The sequence below is a fragment of the Ylistrum balloti genome, unplaced genomic scaffold (genome assembly GCF_031769215.1).
Source record: "Ylistrum balloti isolate Yb309-2 unplaced genomic scaffold, AGI_CSIRO_Ybal_v1 Utg369794, whole genome shotgun sequence".
Taxonomy (NCBI): Eukaryota; Metazoa; Mollusca; class Bivalvia; order Pectinida; family Pectinidae; genus Ylistrum; species Ylistrum balloti.
Genome location: NW_026781975.1, coordinates 316,449 through 337,678, shown reverse-complemented (window position 1 = coordinate 337,678; position 21,230 = coordinate 316,449). Strand labels below are relative to the sequence as shown.

Sequence of the window (21,230 nt, the reverse complement as noted above, 5' to 3'; positions counted from 1 at the left end):
TGTAGATACAGCCAGTATTAAAACAAGTACTTTGTAGATACAGCCAGTATTAAAACAAGTACTTTGTAGATACAGCCAGTATTAAAACAAGTACTTTGTAGATACAGCCAGTATTAAAACAAGTACTTTGTAGATACAGCCAGTATTAAAACAAGTACTTTGTAGATACAGCCAGTATTAAAACATGTCCTTTGTAGATACAGCCAGTATTAAAACAAGTCCTTTGTAGATACAGCCAGTATTAAAACAAGTCCTTTGTAGATACAGCCAGTATTAAAACAAGTACTTTGTAGATACAGCCAGTATTAAAACAAGTACTTTGTAGATACAGCCAGTATTAAAACAAGTACTTTGTAGATACAGCCAGTATTAAAACAAGTACTTTGTAGATACAGCCAGTATTAAAACAAGTACTTTGTAGATACAGCCAGTATTAAAACAAGTACTTTGTAGATACAGCCAGTATTAAAACAAGTACTTTGTAGATACAGCCAGTATTAAAACAAGTTCTTTGTAGATACAGCCAGTATTAAAACAAGTACTTTGTAGATACAGCCAGTATTAAAACAAGTACTTTGTGGATACAGCCAGTATGACAGCCAGTATTAAAACATGTCCTTTGTAGATACAGCCAGTATTAAAACAAGTACTTTGTAGATACAGCCAGTATTAAAACAAAGGGGCCAGTGGCATAAAACATCACACGAGTTACATTGTCATAGAAATAATGTTTTTACAAAGTAAGATAACTTGAACTACATTGTACATATAATGCTAATGTAAACCGTGCATAACATTAACTGTTGTCCCATACTAAGAATTCTAAACATGTTTGAATTACACAAAATTACATTTAAAACTGTTTTCTTCCTACTTAAACTCTTCCATCCATTAACAGTATGTAATAGATCCTATCATATCTTGGTACTGAAAAGATTTTTGAAATTTAATTCAATTACACCATTTTTTTGCCTGTCCATCAACCCCTGGAAGTCAGACAGGGTCAATGTGTACATATCACCAAACTTTATCTCTTCCCAGTGGGAAATGTGAAACCCTGAAGTCAAGAAATTTGCAATTTTTGTAAAGCACCTTACGACCAATCCATCCATTAAGAGAATTTGGAATTTCAATCAATTTTACCTCTTGTTGTTCCCCCACCCTTTCAGGTCACTTGTACCATATCATTTACAACTTTGAATCAACTTAGGCCATGAAAGGTTCTACAAAATTTCAATTTAGTCATTTTAGGGGTTTGTCAGAAAAATTTGAAAATTTTAAAAGTTTGTGACAAACAATGCGGCACAACAGGCGATCGCAATAGGTCACCAGGAGACAAGTTTTATGGTTAACTAAAAATACAGTAAGAAGTCATTCAAGCAGTCAGACTTGTCCTAGGCCACACCTTACTCATTGTAAGATACTAACACAGTACTTACAATTAGAGTGCATGTAGGTTTGTCTGGACACAGAGCCCCTATAATTACATGCCTGTTGGTCTGTATCATTCACATCCTACAGAGATCCCTATCAGTAACATAGATTCTGCTGAGTCAGCCTTGACTCATGACTTCTCATAATGTACCTGTACTTTCCTACATATGACATCATCACTCTCTCTCAACTCTACAACACCAATAAGATCTATCAAAACCAGGATGAACAGACTGAAAACCTATGTACCTTGACCTAGGTCTCAAAACATACTCTTCCTTAACACACATAAACTACCCTTGGATAAGCTTAATTGTTACCTTGTTGCAATTGCTGTCACTGTTTACAGTTATCCTTAATTCATAGAATCACACAAGTCTTGGAAGAATCAAGGCTAAAAGATTGGAATATCTTACATTTATTTCAATATTAGCTTTTCTTAGATTAGATTTGATTTTCTTTCTTCAGATAAAACTGCAAACATGGGTTATTGATATGGTTGGACAATTAAGCAGCATTCAGGTGTATTTTCTCTGTTCAGCAACTCATATGAAAATCTAACTATATATGTTTGAGAAACACTGTGCCCCTGAGGGAAGTCATTCATGAATGCTATAAGCACAAGGGCTAGGACATCCAAATGAAAGATATTTTTGCAATACATCAAAGGCTTAGGTAAACAAATGTGGTAGAATTGAATAAACAGTCATTAGAAATACATGTGCTAAATAAGAAGGCATTTTTCTATAAGGGTATATGTACAGTTAAGAAAATGAAAATGTAAATATTGATATATTCCGACTAAAATTGAACAAATCTGCAATCGCACTAAGATAAAGCAAAACAAAATTTGGTTCCAGTCTCGCACAGTAAAAAATAAGTCATCTGAAAGAAATGAAAAAAAAATCTAATTGCTTTAACTGGCAAAATCTTTACAGATTTTAACCAATATCAAAACTCATGAAAGATTATATTGATATAAAACATGATACCAAATCAGGTGTCATTCATGATTTCACTGATAGAAACCAGTATACCAAATTTTGTTAGAATCTGATAGTAATCTTATACCTGATTTTATTCAGAAGTAAAAAGTAATGTTACTTTGATGGAAACAAAGACATTTTATCTCTCTACAGGGTCTTTAAGTTCTGTAACTCTAGCAAATGTTGACTGAAATTGGGTTCAAATCTGACAATAAAAAATAAAGCAATTTGACAGAAATAGAGAAATAATCTTCTCAAGGATTTTAAAGGGCCTCAACTCTGACAAACCAATAACAAACTTTTCCAAGATATTATTGATATAAAGAAATATATCAAATTTGGTTAAAAACAGCCAGTAAAAATTCAGATAATTTGACAAAAACAAAAACCTGATTTTTTGCCCCCATGATTTTAAAGTATCATAACTTAGTCAAATGTTGGCTGATTTTTACCAAAACAGAATTACTACGAGATCTCATTTGCAGAAAACAATATACAATATTGGGTTCAAATCTGATGAAAAAACTCAAGTTATTCGGTGGAAACCCTTAAATAGACAAACAAATGGACAGATAAACAAAAGGCAACATTTTGTATCCTGACAATCCAAGATATCTTTCAATATGAAAAATGTTCACCTTATAGCACATATGATTCTGTCTTTACAAGAACCTACACAAATTAGTTGATAATCCTGCAACAAGATCCAGCCATATTTCATCTTCCCCCTTTTTTTTAATGAATTTTAGCTGAAGGGTATGAGTTAAAAAAAAAAATCACTGATGTAGGTCTAGCTGTTTAATCCAGTATACACGATGTGTATGTCTTCATTTACACAAGTGTTGAAGGTGATGGTCTTGCATGATCAAGAAAAGAATCAGAATCCCTTATCAAGTTGCACAGCAGCCTATAGCAAGGCATGAAATGAAATCAGTAATCAACTGTAAGTAGAGCCTTGAACATGCCATTACCTAAACACATTTTACAGGGATATCATCTGGATCTATGGCTATTCTACTACTGATAGATATCAAATAAGAAACTACACTGCATAACAAATCAGATGCTATCCTTTTGAATATCGGTCAGACTTGCATAAATAGTTACACACAAAGTTAGAGGAGGGAAATAGGAGAGACAAATCAAAAGGCCTGGGATAGCTACAGCCCATCGTGGGTGGACCTTTATTCTACATTTTCAAATGACCCAAACGTTATGTTGGCAGGCTCCGATAGCAGAATTCCCTCCCTGTGTATATATCTGATCAAGTCAGATATAAGCTTGAATCAAACAGACAGCAGGTGTGTTGCATTACAAGCTGATGGAAAACCCAGATCTAAACAGAGACCTGTGATTAATATATCAGATACAAGGAAATTAAAATTTGTTTTGTAAGTAAAACCTAAGATTTTGATTGTCTGTAAAGCTTTGAAGGTGTTTTTAAACATATCTATCTGAGGTTGGATCACACAATACTCCTGAGGGCTGACTAATCATGGTCTATATTTCCTTTTATGAGAAAAGTTTGTCTGATTAAAACATCTTTTTGTCTTACAGGTCAATGTTGATCATGAGTCAACTTGTGTTCAATTAGTCAGGAACTCATTTAAGTCTTACCCAAACATGGTCTACATTTTGAAAGTAAATATATATTTCTTAAATGAAAGTATCTTCTGAGAAATGGTTACCAAATAGCATTAGAGGATTAAAGTCTAAGTAAATTTGGCTACCTTTACAATAAATATCTTTCAATTTACTCAGATGCTAACAACATATAAAATGATCAGCAAACTGTTAAATCAACTAGTACTATATCTGGTCAAAGATATGGCAGGGTCTATGGGCCCCCTCATCTTGATTCAGAGCATGTACAGTCCTAATACAATATACCTTTCACAACTTACCCTATATTTATCTAACACTTAAGCAAGTTGCTCTTTCTTTCTACAACTCTAGGGATATCTCAGTTGTTACTATAGTAAACAAATTACCTATAAGCTTCCAATTTTCCATGTCTTTCACATTTATTTTTTTATAAAATACCAGAACAGCAGTGAAAAAACTTCATGTCAAAACAGAATCTCAATTCAAACTCAATTTTGATGAAGCTGGGCGAAATATGTAAATCTTGGTGAATCCAAGAAAGTATGTTACAAGGATACGTAGAGTATCTTGCCAAATTTCACAGGATTAGATACATTCTTAGAATTGTTCTGGATTATCCTTTACCAATCATTTGACTTTTCCTTTTTTTTGAAGTATAACAGATTTTATACCTAGACTATAAATTGTCTATTGAAGAAAACATAAAAGAAAATACCTTTGTTTGTAAAGGTAAAGAAATGTTTGTTACTGTACTTGTCACTAAAATATCAAATATGAACTTATATACTTGCATGACATACACACATACCACCATTGAAAAATGCCTTGCAATAACAATCATAGTTATATACATGTATATTGTGTTTCAAACATATTTTAGATGTCATAATTAAGAGAGAAATGAGATCACAATGGCATCCTGATATCTCATCAGTGATATATTTTCTATGTGGAATATTTGAGATTCTGAAAATAGCAGCCTCAGCAGGAACATTAAGAGATTATATTGGTAGGTTTACAGGGCATACACATGGCTGGCAGTGTCAAGGATCTCAACCAACAGTAGTGTGGTGGGGGAGGCAAATCATTTACATTTTTGAAACTATTTATAAACTCTTCCTTTGAGTATTTTAAACCTTTTCACATAACTTCTTTCCTGAATAAACAATATCCAGTATTGAGTACTTTTATCTGTTTTTAACTCATCTATCAATTTCACATGTATTTCTCGTTTTCATTTGCCTTTTTTGAGAAACAATATTTTATGATGCGAACTTTTTTTTGTTTTTTTTTTTTTTTTGTATTTTTGAACTTTATCTTAAATTATTGCTTGAATCTATTTTAAGGAACTCCTTTGGCAATTTGTTGGATTTTATCTTTGGAATAGACATTTTGCTGGTTATTTTGACCAGAATAAACACTCTGTGTGGCAGTAAAAACCTTCAAACATCAGGCAGTACTAAAACTCAGAATATTTAGTACTCTATGCTGATAATATAAATTTTATACTGCAGACAAATCCTACACTCAGCCAATATTACTAGTACTGAACTGCACTAGAGCTATTCTGTTTGGATACCTCATAACAGAAATCAGCATTACAGTGTTTATACTTGTTATTGAAGCAAAGTTAAGCAGTCATTTAACAGTGAATGTTTTGTTAAAGAATTTTTTACATTTTGACCACGTGACAATTCCTCTATTCCTACCTCCAAAATTGACAACACAGCAATCATAAAACACGAGGAAGTAGAGAGTAAAGAATAAACTTAATTATAGCTGTATAAAAAAAAGTAAGGTCTAGCATCTACAAGCATTGAACAGCACACTTCTGCAGCATTGTGTACATACATATTCCAGTGTCAGTTACATAAACAAGAGGCAAAATGAACCTGCATTGATCACTTCAGCTATAGTTAATGAAGAAAAGACTTTGATTGAAGTGTGCATGCAAAACATTTTACCACATGTACTTAAATATCATATGAAGCTAAGTGATTAATCATAGTTTTTAAAAGAGTGCAACACATTTGACCCCTGCAACTGGAGATAAGGTCAAGGTTATTTACGTAACTAACTTCAACCCAGCATGCAACTGGTGACATGAGCCATAAACTAAGGCTTGACGGTTATTCAGAAGAAGCTGTCTAAAAATAAAAGTTGACAGGTGATCGCATGAATACATTGGGAGACAGATGCCACACCATGGCGTAAGTTTACTTGCCAATTTGAAAGGATGTGAGCAAAAAACTTAAGAAATTAATCTGTACAAACCTTCGTTTGATAAGTGAAAACATAGTTCATCTCCAACATCTGGACTTCTGCACACATCTTTATTTACAACCCAATATTCCGGTCTGTCCAGTAACAAATCTGAATCATCAGGTAGGTCATCAAGTTGGACTCTGGAGGGATTGCAAGCCGTCAAACCTACACCGAGTCCGCCAACATAGGATCGATCCACACCTAGAATCTGTATCACTACTTTCTCACCACATTTTAATGGTCGTGACGAGAACACATAACCATTGCAGTATTCGTCCTGAGAGCGTGTGGCTACTATTCGATCAGCTGTTAATTGGACATTTTTACCAGTGAGCATGTGCCATTTTAGTGGCGTGAAAGTCAAATTTGCATAGTAACGTACTGCTGGAAAGCCACCGAGTGTCTCTGTAGTAGGAGCACTATTTATTGATAATGATGACAATGACGAGGCAAGGTCTCGATTTGCACTGACAGAAGAACTTGATGAACTTGTTGGTGACATCACCATGTTGTTCAGACGTACTGGCTCTACAATATAAATAATAAGAACATGTTATAATATTATTTATTACCAATTTTCTAAAAGTCTATGAATGAAACAATCAGGAATTTTCACTACAAAGTGAGATAGTTAATCAACTATCTAGACTTATAATATAAAACCTCAAACATTTTCTGTGTGGAGATCAGTGTGATTAGCCTATATATCTGGGAACTGAAATTATGATGTAGGATCAGACTGTGTGGCCATCAGTAGGACTCATGTCTGTTGATGACCAAGGCTCGTAAAGTCTTACCTCTAATTCTAAGAGGTTGTATATGCTGACTTTGTTTTGTGATAAGATTTGTAACCATGAAGACAGTATTAATGTAGTAATCTATAAATTTTACCTTAACTAAGATGAAGGATTAAAGATTATGTTGCTTACCTATAATACTGATTTGTAAAATCTATTTAATGTGTTACACAATCACAGTAGAAAAAATCTATCAGAGGACGAATCTTTATTCTTATAAGTTGACAAGGATAAGCAAACTTTGAATAAACAAAATCATCTACATGAAGCTAACAGAGCTACATGTAGTGTACTACAGATATCTGTTTTTGATCACCAGTTGTTTGTGATGAAGAATTACAGTATAATGGTTGCCAACTCAATGAGTTGTACTTCTATACTATCTCCATTTCATTTTCTGACAGCATCACATGTCAGAACCTGGATCCCTTAAGACCCATGGCAGAAACTGCCAGAGACATGGCCTACGTGTCCAAACTTTCTATTGTTTTGTCTCAAAATAAACTTCTGTACAACTTTTCCACTGCAAATGGCTAGAAGCCAAACCCCTATCAAGATCACAGTCAAATGAGAATAACATATACAACATACAATAACCTAATTGTTCTTCCTGTCCAAATCCACAAGGAATTCCTAGAATTCTGCAAAAACAGCAAAATAACATAGTTTTTGGTTGATTTTTCTGGAACATTTACAACAAGGAAAATTAGGTCAAAAGAGCCATTGTTCTGGCTCACCTAATGTTTCCAATAGCCGGTGTGTTCTGATGGGGCAGTACCTACAGCTGTATCCAATATTCCTTCACAGGTAAAGTAAACAGAGATCGCTAGAGTACCAGGGCTTGTCTTGTATACAAGTCTACTTTAATCTCTACAACAGTGTTAGGAAACCAAAAACAAAATCCTCTTGAGATAATTCAAAGCTCTAAATGTTTTAATGATGATGGTTTTCATATGATAATACATTACAGTATGTGATATCTCCAACAGTCCCTTTCAACATTAATTTGAAGTAATTCATGCCCCTACCATGTGACAAGAGCCATTAACACTTCAAACATGAGGGTTAAAAGGGTTGGTTTAGAATGAATAAAGCTACTCCAAGTAACATTCAAGGCAATTACTCACATAAATGTAGTATTTGAAACATACTTTCAAACATATTTATTTAAATATCACTGTATCTGCATTTTTCACATGTAAACATATTTGTGTTTTTTCTTTTTCAAATGAATATCTTTCTGGAACAAACTTGTGATTGAATGAGACCATGAAGTATCACTTTGTGTCTTTTCAGTATTTCCAAAGTTAATCTGGAAATCTTCATGTTGACTATATAGTATTATTTTTATTTTAACCAACACAGTGTGACAACATTGGATGTTCTTTATTTCCTGGATCTAGACTCCTTTATCAAGTGTCTAACTAAGGATGTGAATTAAGAACAATAGTGAATATACACCTTCTCTCCAGAGGCCCGTGTTGATGAGGGATGGGGCAAAGCAATTGGCTCTATTATATATCATCCGAGCAAAATTACATTCATCTCTTCATTGCCAGCAAGCACTGCGGTGATACTTAGTGTATTTTTAACTGCTTCCATGATAAACAGACCCTGTATCAAGCAGTATTTTGTATACTGTATGAAAGAAATCTTCACCACAATATTATGTATTTACGTTCTTCTTTCATTACCAGTCATGAAACATATAGCTTATTGATGAAGAATTAAACAATATGCATTTTAAATCCAAAGGAAAAGACAGAGTACCAATAAATCCTGCTAGGAATGGGTGTAGATGTATTTTCTCTCAGTTTTAAGACAAAATCCAAATGAGACTCTACAAACATGAATGTCTTAAACAAGGATAGTTAAATTGGTTTGTGTGTTGGTCAACAAAACTTCAACTGAAGATCTAAGGTGTGTAGTTTGACTTTCCCTACCCCTTGTGGTTTGTGCTTCTCAGGAAGCTGAGAAAATCACAGTCTGTGTTGATGTTTCTTTGGGCAAGGTACTATTCCCGAATTACTCTGAATAACATGCAAACAGGCCTCTAGTATGTTGTTCTGTGAGGTAGCCACCAGTTACTCCAATGACAATCCATCTTATTGATCATGGCTGTTTATGTGGCAATAAACCCAACAAACAAATGAAAAAGAGAAAAAGACGGTGCCGGTGTATCAAAGTGGAGCTCTTACAGAAAAGTTATTTAATCCTACAGGCTGATAAAACATATTCCTGAAGTTTAAAATAACAAGACTGGCCTAACCATGTACAAATATGCCAACAAATTGAAATATGTTTGGAACAGGGAAAGTGAAAGTATCTAGATATTGCATGTTTGTTATAGAAACAATATTGAATATGAAATACAGAAAAGAGAGTGTTCAGTTTATTTGAATTTAACCTATTATAATTATACTACAATAAGTTCAGGCAACAAAACACATTATCTTTGACTTCAAGGTAGATGTTGGGCTTATGAAACAACAATGTCCTGGCATTTGTCAGCAATTCTACAGACCATCAATAGACAAGAGGGCTTGATACAAGACATGAGTTGTCGCTGGATATGTATGGTAATCATTTTAGGCACTGCTATTACTTTTTGTATTACCTGGATTGGCAAATTCCACTGCCAGAGTATTGCCATATATATCAAACAGTGCCCATAGAGGGAGCTGTGTGTTGACTCCTGTGAAGAACAATCCCACATCTTCTCCATTCACTCCATAAAACACATCACCATTACGAGTCACATAGAAATGTAAAGTATTATTCGGTGTAGCATATCGTTCCGCCAACGCCTTTGCCCAGTTTCCCTGCTTGTTGGTCATGTCTGGACATGCATATCTAGGAAGGTCAGATCCCCGCAAACTTCCGGGGTCAATGTTTGTAAATCCAAACCGGAGCACCCCACTCCAACTGCTGGATGTCTCTGCAAATTTGATGTACACTTTTTCGTTGATAGCGATTGGTCGATTACTGAAGCATATAGCTTTACAGAAACTGTCGCCTCGCTTAGCAATGCTGGCATCAGAATTGAGTTCCACATTGTCCCCACAAATTTGATGGAACTTGAGGGGCGAAGCTGGTTGGTACAGGCCTGCTAACTCTCCTATCAGCCCTGAAAACACATAACAAATTCAGATATTTAACATTCACATTACATATATACATACCGGTAACACCAACACTGACATAAGTCATAGCAGGTTATTTCGATCTGGCATCAATATTATTCTTTTATTTCTATTATACAAGTGCATAATTAAACAAGAGGCCCATGGGCCTTAACGGTCATCTGACAAAAAGCAAGCCAAACCTATTTTAACATATTTGACCCCTGTGACCTTTAAAGTGGGTCAAGGTCATTCATTTGAACAAACTTGGTAGAGCTCCATGCCAGTATCCTCTGTGCCAAGTATTAGCCCCCTAGACCTTCTAGTATTTGAGAAGAAGTTGTTTGAATGAAAAGTTTACGCACGGCACACGCCGGACGACGACGGACGAAGCACGATGGCTATAGGTCATCTTGACCCTTTGGGTCAGATGATCTAAAAAAACCTGTAAAACCTTGATTAAAGTTGAATATGTAGTTGAAAGCAGATGATGAAGTCAATTTATTATGATACAATATACATGTACACAGTATGGTAACTATTTACAACAACTGCACTTTTATGAAATTAAAGTTCTGATACAGAACTTGTTGCTCAGGCAAAAGTCCCAGCTAGCCTCTCTGCTGATCTCTAATTCTCCTCTCTCTTGCTGTCTCTCCTAGTGGACAAAGTGAAGTCTATTTATATTAAAAGATATATATATGCATAATTATAGTTCAGTAAACATTCAAACAGTAGGTATATATAATTAACAATGTCAAGGTCACTGTCATGGATCTAATTTCCTTGCTTTTACTTCAGTAAATTTTAAACTTCAATTTCCACTACAAACCTGCTGTAACATTTAATTGTCAGTAGGAGTTTATCCTACCATGTACTTTATACAAATTCTGTATTGGTTGTTATTTTACAAGGATTTTTTTTGTCATTTTTATTTGGTTGGAAGAAAATTAATGAAGAACCCAAAGCCTGTTACAGGACTTCAATTAGAAAAACTTCCTTTTTATATGAAACTATTGGTAAACAATCATAATATGCACATAGAGTATCGTTTAGGTAAAGTATACACATGTTGCAATAGGATTAAGAAAGGTGAAGGTCATTCAAAATTTAAGTTCCCCTAACCACACCTGACCACGTTTCCAAGGCCAATGTAACAATATCATTATAAATGTACACATTAAAATTATGAGTATTTTGTTGGAGATGTATGTGTGCTGTGTAGGAAGACTGTTATCTCTGTAGACTTGGGGCTTCCATGCTCCACAGCCACCACTATCTATGTAGGAGATAAAGCTGTTGATAGGATGCTTTAGTGTGGGAACAGCTCCTTTCCAACACCTGGCCTCTTCTCTAGACTGCCTTGTTCAGAAAGCTGGGTTAGAAGTCTGCAACTTCTCCACAAAACCTTTGTTTATAAGGCAAAATGAACTTACTTGTTCACTATATTTATCAAATTGTCTATACGATGTGTTCTTATGTTCAGAAGGCATAACATCTTGAACATCCTCAATAAATACAGCCACACAGCCATTTTCATACATATCTCCATTTACCAAAACCTCAACTACAACCATTCACATGTAAATACATCTGTTCTCTCCCATCCAATAAAATGTCCTTCCCCAGGACAGCCACGCCCTCGAATACCTAAACACACCATACATGGAACTACAAGCATGACCCACAGTGTACACCTGTCTCCTGTCCCATTCTCTAAAACCCATTCATATATATCTGTCCCCAAGCTGCCCTCACAAATTGAGACAAACCACATGACTCATCCTCAGCTTTCCCCTGACCTCATTCTCACCCCTCAAGTAAGCACATCTTCCATCCACACCTCAAATAAGAACCACATTAACGAATACAATGCATCTCACTCGTACCCCCTGCAATCACCTCTCAATCCAATCTTTCCCCTTGCCTTCTCCCATCTCCAACACCCACAACTTACAATCCTACCTCTCAGCTCAATCTTATCCATCACCTCAATACACCTCTCCCTTACCTACACTCCTCAAATCAACTAACCTACTTCTCAACCCCTCCCCTTAATCCCCCAACCACAATCGGTCGCCCAAAGAAATACTGCACCCTACCATCCCCTTCCCTGTAACCAGTACAAATGAGACAGATTAGAGCTGACAGGAAATGAAGATTGTTGACACTCTGACACATATCTCCCCACTAATTCTGACTTGAACACAAAGACACCAATGGTCCTGGTCTGGACCTAACCTGTGGTACTATTGTGTTTCATGTGTATTCATAATGACTTACTACAACCTACTCACACCTACTGACAAGATGTGTGCGTGTGTCTGTATCAATGAAATATGACAACCAGATTTATGATGTTGGCATATGATCAAATCCACAAAAGTTTAACAACACTAGAATGGTTTTAACTTTCTAGATTAGACTGATTCACAATATTTAGACATAAATGACGTGGTTGTGGCCCCTTTCTACTAAGTCACCCTTCTATCAGAACTGCCTTTCATGAGGATGAATTTTCATTGTCAGTGCTGGAAACATCCTAAATACAATCTCTATGTGGATTTAAGCTAGAAAACAAAACTGTCAAACCGACTTTATTACTGATAGAAAATAAAAATGTTCCACGCTCAAAAGACAATTTTTGACAATAAAAAAGAAATAGAAGACCTCTAATCAGACAAGTTGGTAACTATTGAGTGCAATAACCTTTACAACATTCACATATCATTTGTTTATCAACTGTTGACAGAGTGATAACCATGTGTACATCTAAAACATATACCTATGTAATGGGTACAACACTCCAGAATAGAGGCTGGGTTTTCTCTACGGGAGCCATTTGGAAATTGTTAGGTAAAGATAGGGGAGAACAACAACCCCTGGCTATCAGCAGGTTCAGTTTGTTATTAGCTATCATATTATAATCACAATGTACCTCTGTAAGTACTTGAGTGTTCTAGATGTAGCATATCAGTAGACCTACACAAAGACATTTCAATGCTAACCTTCTGTACAAATATTAGCTGCTAACCACATACAGTCAAACCTCGTTATCTCAAACTCTTATAACTCCAAGATCCTGTATGTATAGTTTGAAGCATTTTGTCGGTCATGGCCAAAATTTGCACTAAAAATATGATCTCACTTAAAGTGAATAACAGGATAACAACAAGTTTTCCCACGGTCCTGCACACTTTGAGATAATGAAGCTGTTGAATTGTGTATTTAATATATGGTCAAACTTATAAAATAAACAATAGTTTAAAACGAAATATGTTAATGTATTCCATTACTGTCCGAAATCTGCTATTGAGGTTCGACTGTATACAGACATATAAGCCACTAACCTGAGAAAACTCCAATGATTCCATTGTTATCAGGGAAGATTAATTACACAGACACTATTTATCACAGACAACACACCCAGAAAATGTATCAGGGTCAATAGAGAGATAAAATCAAACCACAATAGGAATCAATTATTGAGTGACCTGTTAACACTCACAAAAACATTTATACAAATTTTTTTTTTTTAAATCAAATTTTTAAAGAGTCAATTAACATAAAAGTGCCTCTTTTCTTTAGCAATTCCAAAAATGTTTAAACAAAGAAAACTGAAATGTATAAACAGTATCCAAGCATCTTTGCAAATTATGAAATGTTCTTACTGCCAAAGACTTGGCTTGGTACCAACACAACAGAAGAAGATTAAAAAGCATCGCAGACCGTGCCAGTAACAACATAGACAAACGGTGTACATGTAAAAACATTTGGAGCAATAATTTTGGAAACAGATTTTCTCCTCATAAACTTCACCAGTGTTCAACACTAGGAGCACTTCTGTTTATGACAGTAGATCACCATCCAATCTTCTCACATATTTCACATACTGTTAGTGAACATCTGTATTGGATATGGTAAGTATATATCTGCAGTGACCTTGGAATTTAATTAGGTCTCTAAAACCAATATGTTTTTGCTGAAATATAATTAACTTTCTAAATGCAGGGCTGATATAATACAGTGTGACCCCATTTTTATAGATATGACAGGTCTAAGGGAAGCTACTGTTTCATTTTCTGCATGTTTAAATAAATCCATTAATGTTTCAACATTGCTTCCAAACATTTTCATATTTTCCAGGTATCAGATGCTTGTGAGAAATGTAAAATTGTCAAATTATTTCATAACACAGTAGATTTACCAAAAAATTCTTTAAAACATAGATTGATACATTTCAGATAAAATACACTAATATTTAGGTGGCAAATTCAGGGGAAAAAATAAAATTAGAAACAATACATATCAATTTAGGGAAAATAAGATATAATAAATAACAGTTACTCAAGGGGTGATATCAAGATCAATTTAAGAATAATTCAAATGTTATCATTGAAATATTTAAAACAAATTAGGGACAACATATAGGTTGATTAAAGATAATTTGTACATCAATTAAGGAATATTTCAACCACATTAAAAAAAATATGTAGTTCCAATCAGACATATTAAACAGAGCTAGGCCAATAAAGGAACAATGAAATGATGATGATATACATTATTATAATCTGATATTTTACCTCTACAATGTAAGACTATATATTTAGTTAAATTAAAATTAGATCCTGAAGTCAAATAATAAAACATACAGGTAAAATATGTCTTAAATGTTAAATAAATGACTTTGACTTTTTGATGACAATATTCTATAAATGTGTCCTGAGTAATCTTACATTACATGTGTTCAGTCAATTTGTTATTACAGTTTTGGTAACACACAATACACATTGTGCATACATCATCCACACATCGTCAACACACCCTACAGTTCTAGCACACAACTGTGCAATCAATCTTTATATTGTATAGTTGCACACCTCGGTGAGTGGCTGGTGTGTTTCCTGCAACAAAATTACCTGTATACCGGTATAATGTGACACATCCACAACTTTACCAGCTAGGTCCCCAATGTAACAAACACAATAAAGATTTACCCAAGTACATATTTTTGTATACAAAATGATAGAAAATTCTGAGTAACACAGATATAGAATAAAATTTCTTTTCTAATGGTATAAGATTTTAGACAGTTCAATGAGTGTCTGCACATTAAAGGTAGGTTATGTATGGCACTTTGTAAACTAAACACTTTGAATTAGGCATGCATACACCTATTCAGTCTGTATCTGATAGATCTACATGTACCCAACCTGTAGATTTATTGCTTGATGAGGATATATACTTAATCGGACTTTTAGGTATTTTGAAAATAAATAAACCCTACCCAACACTTATCTAATAGTCATTTCTAAATCTATATCAACCATGATAGAATAGCACATATGTACGATAGAACCACACAACGTGTGCATGGATATGCGAAAGCTTATTTTTCCAGTTTTCCTATTGTGGGCACATCATGCATATATCATGCACACATCGTGCATACATCGTGTGCACACAGACATCATGTGCACATCGCACACCAGGTAATGTTGAAATATTTCACATTTCACAATTTCTAATACTCTTCGAAAAGATGATGTGGCTTTGGAATAGAGACTGCTACACAAGCTAGTCAAAAGTGGTCTTAAAGTTCCTTCATTATTTATGTTTTCAGAGCTCAAATCAGAGTATATAAAAAAAAATGTATATAAACATTCAGGTCTAGATCAGGGTGATGTACAATTACTACACTATTGGGTTCAGATCTGGGACAACCAATAAACAATAGGATCTAATCTCATGTACAACTACAACAGTCACATAATTCAATACTAATTACAAATGTAAGACCAGAGTTAATGACAGTAGACAACAGTCCTTTTAACAAACAACTACTTGTTGTTATGTCAGACTCCCACAGCATGTACTATTATCCTAATAAAACAATGAGCCAGGATTGGGGAAGACTAGACATTTTTTGCATGAATACATGCCAACATTACAGACCAGTATCATTAATCAGAGTGTTGATGCCATGTGCTATACACCAACAAGTATTAGAAACATGGCCGCTCTATGTTGATAATCATACAACACTGGTAATAAGCACTATGAAAAGGTTCTAAAAATAGTGTATTCCTGTTTCAGAAGGGTGTGTTTTGACTGCTTCTACACACTCTGTCTAGTGTTCACAGAAATATGAAGATTTCCATTTGCTGCATGCTTTATAGCTGTGTTGTGTTTATATTGGGTCGTCTCTCAAAGACTAGAGGAGACAGCCTTTCTTCCAAAACATAGCTTTTGTTTATTCAGGCACTGCCCTATATACTGCAACACATGGCGAGGCCACTCAGTTCTCCAATATTTAGGCAGCTTCTCATCAGCAGAGTACAGCATAGTTAACTTTTTATAAAGAAATTTTGTGGGATTCAGACCACCTTAGTGCTTTACTGCAAAAGAGACACTTGTGCTAGTATCAGCTAGGGCTTCAAGTGATTGTCAAACTTTATATCAAAAGTAAGTGGGTTTGGGACCGAGACCCTTCCATCCATGAAGAGCACTTGGTCCTACCAAATTTTGCTGTTGAAAAGAATATTCTTTAGATTTGAGTTAAAATGAACTCTTGTGGCCCTGCCCCTCAGGCCCTTGGGGGTCAGGGGACCGTGTAATTTACATTTTTGTTTCACCACTATCCATGAAAGGTTTTTGCAAAATTTCAATGAAAATTTATCCAGCAGTTTCCTAGAAGTAAAAAAAATGTCACAAGTTACAACGCAAAACACAATAGGCCATCATGAGACTTTGTCTCAAATGACTTAAAAACTGGTGTGGCTATATTTTCAAACTTTAGCCCAGCATATGTATAAGGTAAGGGTGGGCTTCTGCATGACCACTTGTTTAAATTCTTTAAAGATCAAATATCACTTATAATTGTGTACATAGTATTAACGCTATAATTGAAAGTTTTTTTCCTATTGCACAAACATTTTGTAAATAAAGATTTTCAATATAAAAGAATAAGACCAACAGCTTTTGAGAATAAAAAAGTAATACAGTGCATTGTAGGTTTACTATGCTATGTATAATTATGATTGGGAAATGTTGAATTTTCCATGAGTACCAACTAAAGAAAACCAGCATTCAAGGCTACTGGGAAATCAGTGTTTGAAATCTCCAGTCAAAACATATACCATCTCATTCCTATAAGAACCCTTTAAGCTTTACTCAGAGAGTTCTAGTACAGTCAACATATTCAAATGCCGAAGAATTTACTATCTGCCAAATTGAAAATAAACATGCACTTATAAATAGGGTGTAAAGGAGTTTACTTTAAAGTGAAGAGTTCCAGGATGATGTTTGCTCATTTGGACCTAAAAGTTTCCCAACAGAGAGTATAAATCTATGTAAATATTGAGATCTGTTTCTATATGATGAAAGTTATTGTTATTAAATGTTGTTGTTATAGTAAACACAAGATAAATAGTACTGACTTTTTGGGAAGTCAAGTGTAAAAATTACTTTCATTTAGCTTCCAAAGTGTATTACATGTACATGTTAATGAAAGCCTTTGGTAGTTTCTAAAGTGTAACATTAAGGATTGTGTAGTTTCTAAAGTGTAACATTAAGGATTGTGTAGTTTCTAAAGTGTAACATTAAGGATTGTGTAGTTTCTAAAGTGTAACATTAAGGATTGTGTAGTTTCTAAAGTGTAACATTAAGGATTGTGTAGTTTCTAAAGTGTAACATTAAGGATTGTGTAGTTTCTAAAGTGTAACATTAAGGATTGTGTAGTTTCTAAAGTGTAACATTAAGGATTGTGTAGTTTCTAAAGTGTAACATTAAGGATTGTGTAGTTTCTAAAGTGTAACATTAAGGATTGTGTAGTTTCTAAAGTGTAACATTAAGGATTGTGTAGTTTCTAAAGTGTAACATTAAGGATTGTGTAGTTTCTAAAGTGTAACATTAAGGATTGTGTAGTTTCTAAAGTGTAACATTAAGGATTGTGTAGTTTCTAAAGTGTAACATTAAGGATTGTGTAGTTTCTAAAGTGTAACATTAAGGATTGTGTAGTTTCTAAAGTGTAACATTAAGGATTGTGTAGTTTCTAAAGTGTAACATTAAGGATTGTGTAGTTTCTAAAGTGTAACATTAAGGATTGTGTAGTTTCTAAAGTGTAACATTAAGGATTGTGTAGTTTCTAAAGTGTAAAATTTAAGTTTGTGTAGTTTCTAAAGTGTAACATTAAGGATTGTGTAGTTTCTAAAGGGTAAAATTAAGTTTGTGTAGTTTCTAAAGTGTAACATTTGTGTAGTTTCTAAAGTGTAAAATTGTTTGTGTAGTTTCTAAAGTGTAACATTGTGTAAGGATTGTGTAGTTTCTAAAGTGTAAAATTTAAGTTTGTGTAGTTTCTAAAGTGTAACATTAAGGATTGTGTAGTTTCTAAAGTGTAAAATTTAAGTTTGTGTAGTTTCTAAAGTGTAACATTAAGGATTGTGTAGTTTCTAAAGTGTAACATTAAGGATTGTGTAGTTTCTAAAGTGTAACATTAAGGATTGTGTAGTTTCTAAAGTGTAAAATTAAGGATTGTGTAGTTTCTAAAGTGTAAAATTAAGGATTGTGTAGTTTCTAAAGTGTAACATTAAGGATTGTGTAGTTTCTAAAGTGTAAAATTAAAGTTTGTGTAGTTTCTAAAGTGTAACATTAAGGATTGTGTAGTTGTGTGTAGTTTCTAAAGTGTAACATTAAGGATTGTGTAGTTTCTAAAGTATTGTGTAGTTTCTAAAGTGTAACAATTAAGGATTGTGTAGTTTCTAAAGTGTAACATTAAGGATTGTGTAGTTTCTAAAGTGTAAAATTAAAGATTGTGTAGTTTCTAAAGTGTAACATTAAGGATTGTGTAGTTTCTAAAGTGTAAATTAAGGAGTTTGTGTAGTTTCTAAAGTGTAACATTAAGGATTGTGTAGTTTCTAAAGTGTAACATTAAGGATTGTGTAGTTTCTAAAGTGTAAAATTTAAGTTTGTGTAGTTTCTAAAGTAAAAGCTAAAGTTTGTGTAGTTTCTAAAGTGTAACATTAAGGATTGTGTAGTTTCTAACATTAAGGATTGTGTAAGTGTAAAATTAAGGATTGTGTAGTTTCTAAAGTGTAACATTAAGGATTGTGTAGTTTCTAAAGTGTAAAATTAAGGATTGTGTAGTTTCTAAAGTGTAACATTAAGGATTGTGTAGTTTCTAAAGTGTAAAATTAAAGTTTGTGTAGTTTCCAAAGTAAAAGCTAAAGTTTGTGTAGTTTCTAAAGTGTAACATTAAGGATTGTGTAGTTTCTAAAGTGTAACATTAAGGATTGTGTAGTTTCTAAAGTGTAACATTAAGGATTGTGTAGTTTCTAAAGTGTAAAATTAAAGTGGATTGTGTAAAATTATGGATTGTGTAGTTTCTAAAGTGTAAAATTAAGGATTGTGTAGTTTCTAAAGTGTAACATTAAGGATTGTGTAGTTTCTAAAGTGTAAAATTTAAGTTTGTGTAGTTTCTAAAGTGTAACATTAAGGATTGTGTAGTTTCTAAAGTGTAAAATTTAAGTTTGTGTAGTTTCTAAAGTGTAAAATTTAAGTTTGTGTAGTTTCTAAAGTGTGAAATTAAAGTTTGTGTAGTTTCTAAAGTGAAAAATTTAAGTTTGTGTAGTTTCTAAAGTGTGAAATTAAAGTTTGTGTAGTTTCTAAAGTGTAACATTAAGGATTATGTAGTTTCTAAAGTGTAAAATTAAGGATTGTGTAGTTTCTAAAGTGTAACATTAAGGATTGTGTAGTTTCTAAAGTGTAAAATTAAAGTTTGTGTAGTTTCTAAAGTGTAAAATTAAAGTTTGTGTAGTTTCCATAGTGCAACAAGTTAGGTTTGTGTAGTTTCCATAGTGCAACATGTTAGGTTTGTGTAGTTTCCAATAAGTTTGATTAAAGCTTATACAATTCCCAAAATGTTAGAGAGTAATCAGTGTAAGTGATGTAAGGCTGGAAACAGCAGGTCGCACCTGGTATTGACTATCACTTGCATTTATTAAAGAATTTCCTCTCAATCCCTCTACTTTAAGATGTTAATATTTGATATTGAGGAGAATCATTGTTCAGTTTGGAATACATGTAATAGCAACTACACAGCTGTGGATCCATTGAATTTAGTATAGAATTTAGTGTGAAAACCCACCCTCTTGTCCAAGTACTCTTGTGTGTTTTACTTATCAACAAAGAAAGTGCAGGCAGTGTCTGGATTACACAGTCCATTACCATTTTAATCACCATGTGATGATACAATATCACCAAATACACAGGCAGTCAGTGTACAGACACCATTACTCACACTGCACAGGACACCTTAACAGCCACTGTACAGACACCATTACACACACTGCACAGGACACCTTAACAGCCACTGTACAGACACCATTACACACACTGCACAGGACACCTTAACAGCCTCTGTACAGGATACATATACAGCCACTGTACAGACACCATTACACACACTGCACAGGACACCTTAACAGCCACTGTACAAACACCATTACACACACTGCACAGGACACCTTAACAGCCACTGTACAGACACCATTATACACAATGCACAGGACACCTTAACAGACACTGTACAGGATACTTATACAGCCATTGTATATGACATAATTACAAACACTGTACAGGACACCTTAACAGCCACTGTACAGACACCATTACACACACTGCACAGGACACCTTAACAGCCACTGTACAGACACCATTACACACACTGTACAGGACACCTTAACAGCCACTGTACAGACACCATTACACACACTGTACAGGATACTTATACAGCCACTGTACAGACACCATTACTCACACTGCACAGGACACCTTAACAGCCACTGTACAGACACCATTACACACACTGTACAGGACACCTTAACAGCCACTGTACAGACACCATTACACACACTGTACAGGACACCTTAACAGCCACTGTACAGACACCATTACTCACACTGCACAGGACACCTTAACAGCCACTGTAGAGACACCATTACACACACTGCAAAGGACACCTT

At 34.3% G+C, this 21,230-nt stretch overlaps 1 protein-coding gene across 2 annotated transcripts in view; it reads right to left on the bottom strand.

Moving 5' to 3' along the window:
• LOC132544358 (protein neuralized-like) overlaps nt 1–21,230 on the bottom strand; it is a 60,913-nt gene that overhangs the window by 6,932 nt on the left and 32,751 nt on the right. For both annotated transcript variants that reach the window (XM_060207944.1, XM_060207943.1), the window contains exons 2-3: nt 9,705–10,214; nt 6,300–6,818 (exon numbers count right to left, since the gene is read on the bottom strand). In XM_060207944.1, the coding sequence (XP_060063927.1) occupies nt 6,300–6,818; nt 9,705–10,214 (1,029 nt within the window). The remainder of the gene's footprint in view (nt 1–6,299; nt 6,819–9,704; nt 10,215–21,230) is intronic.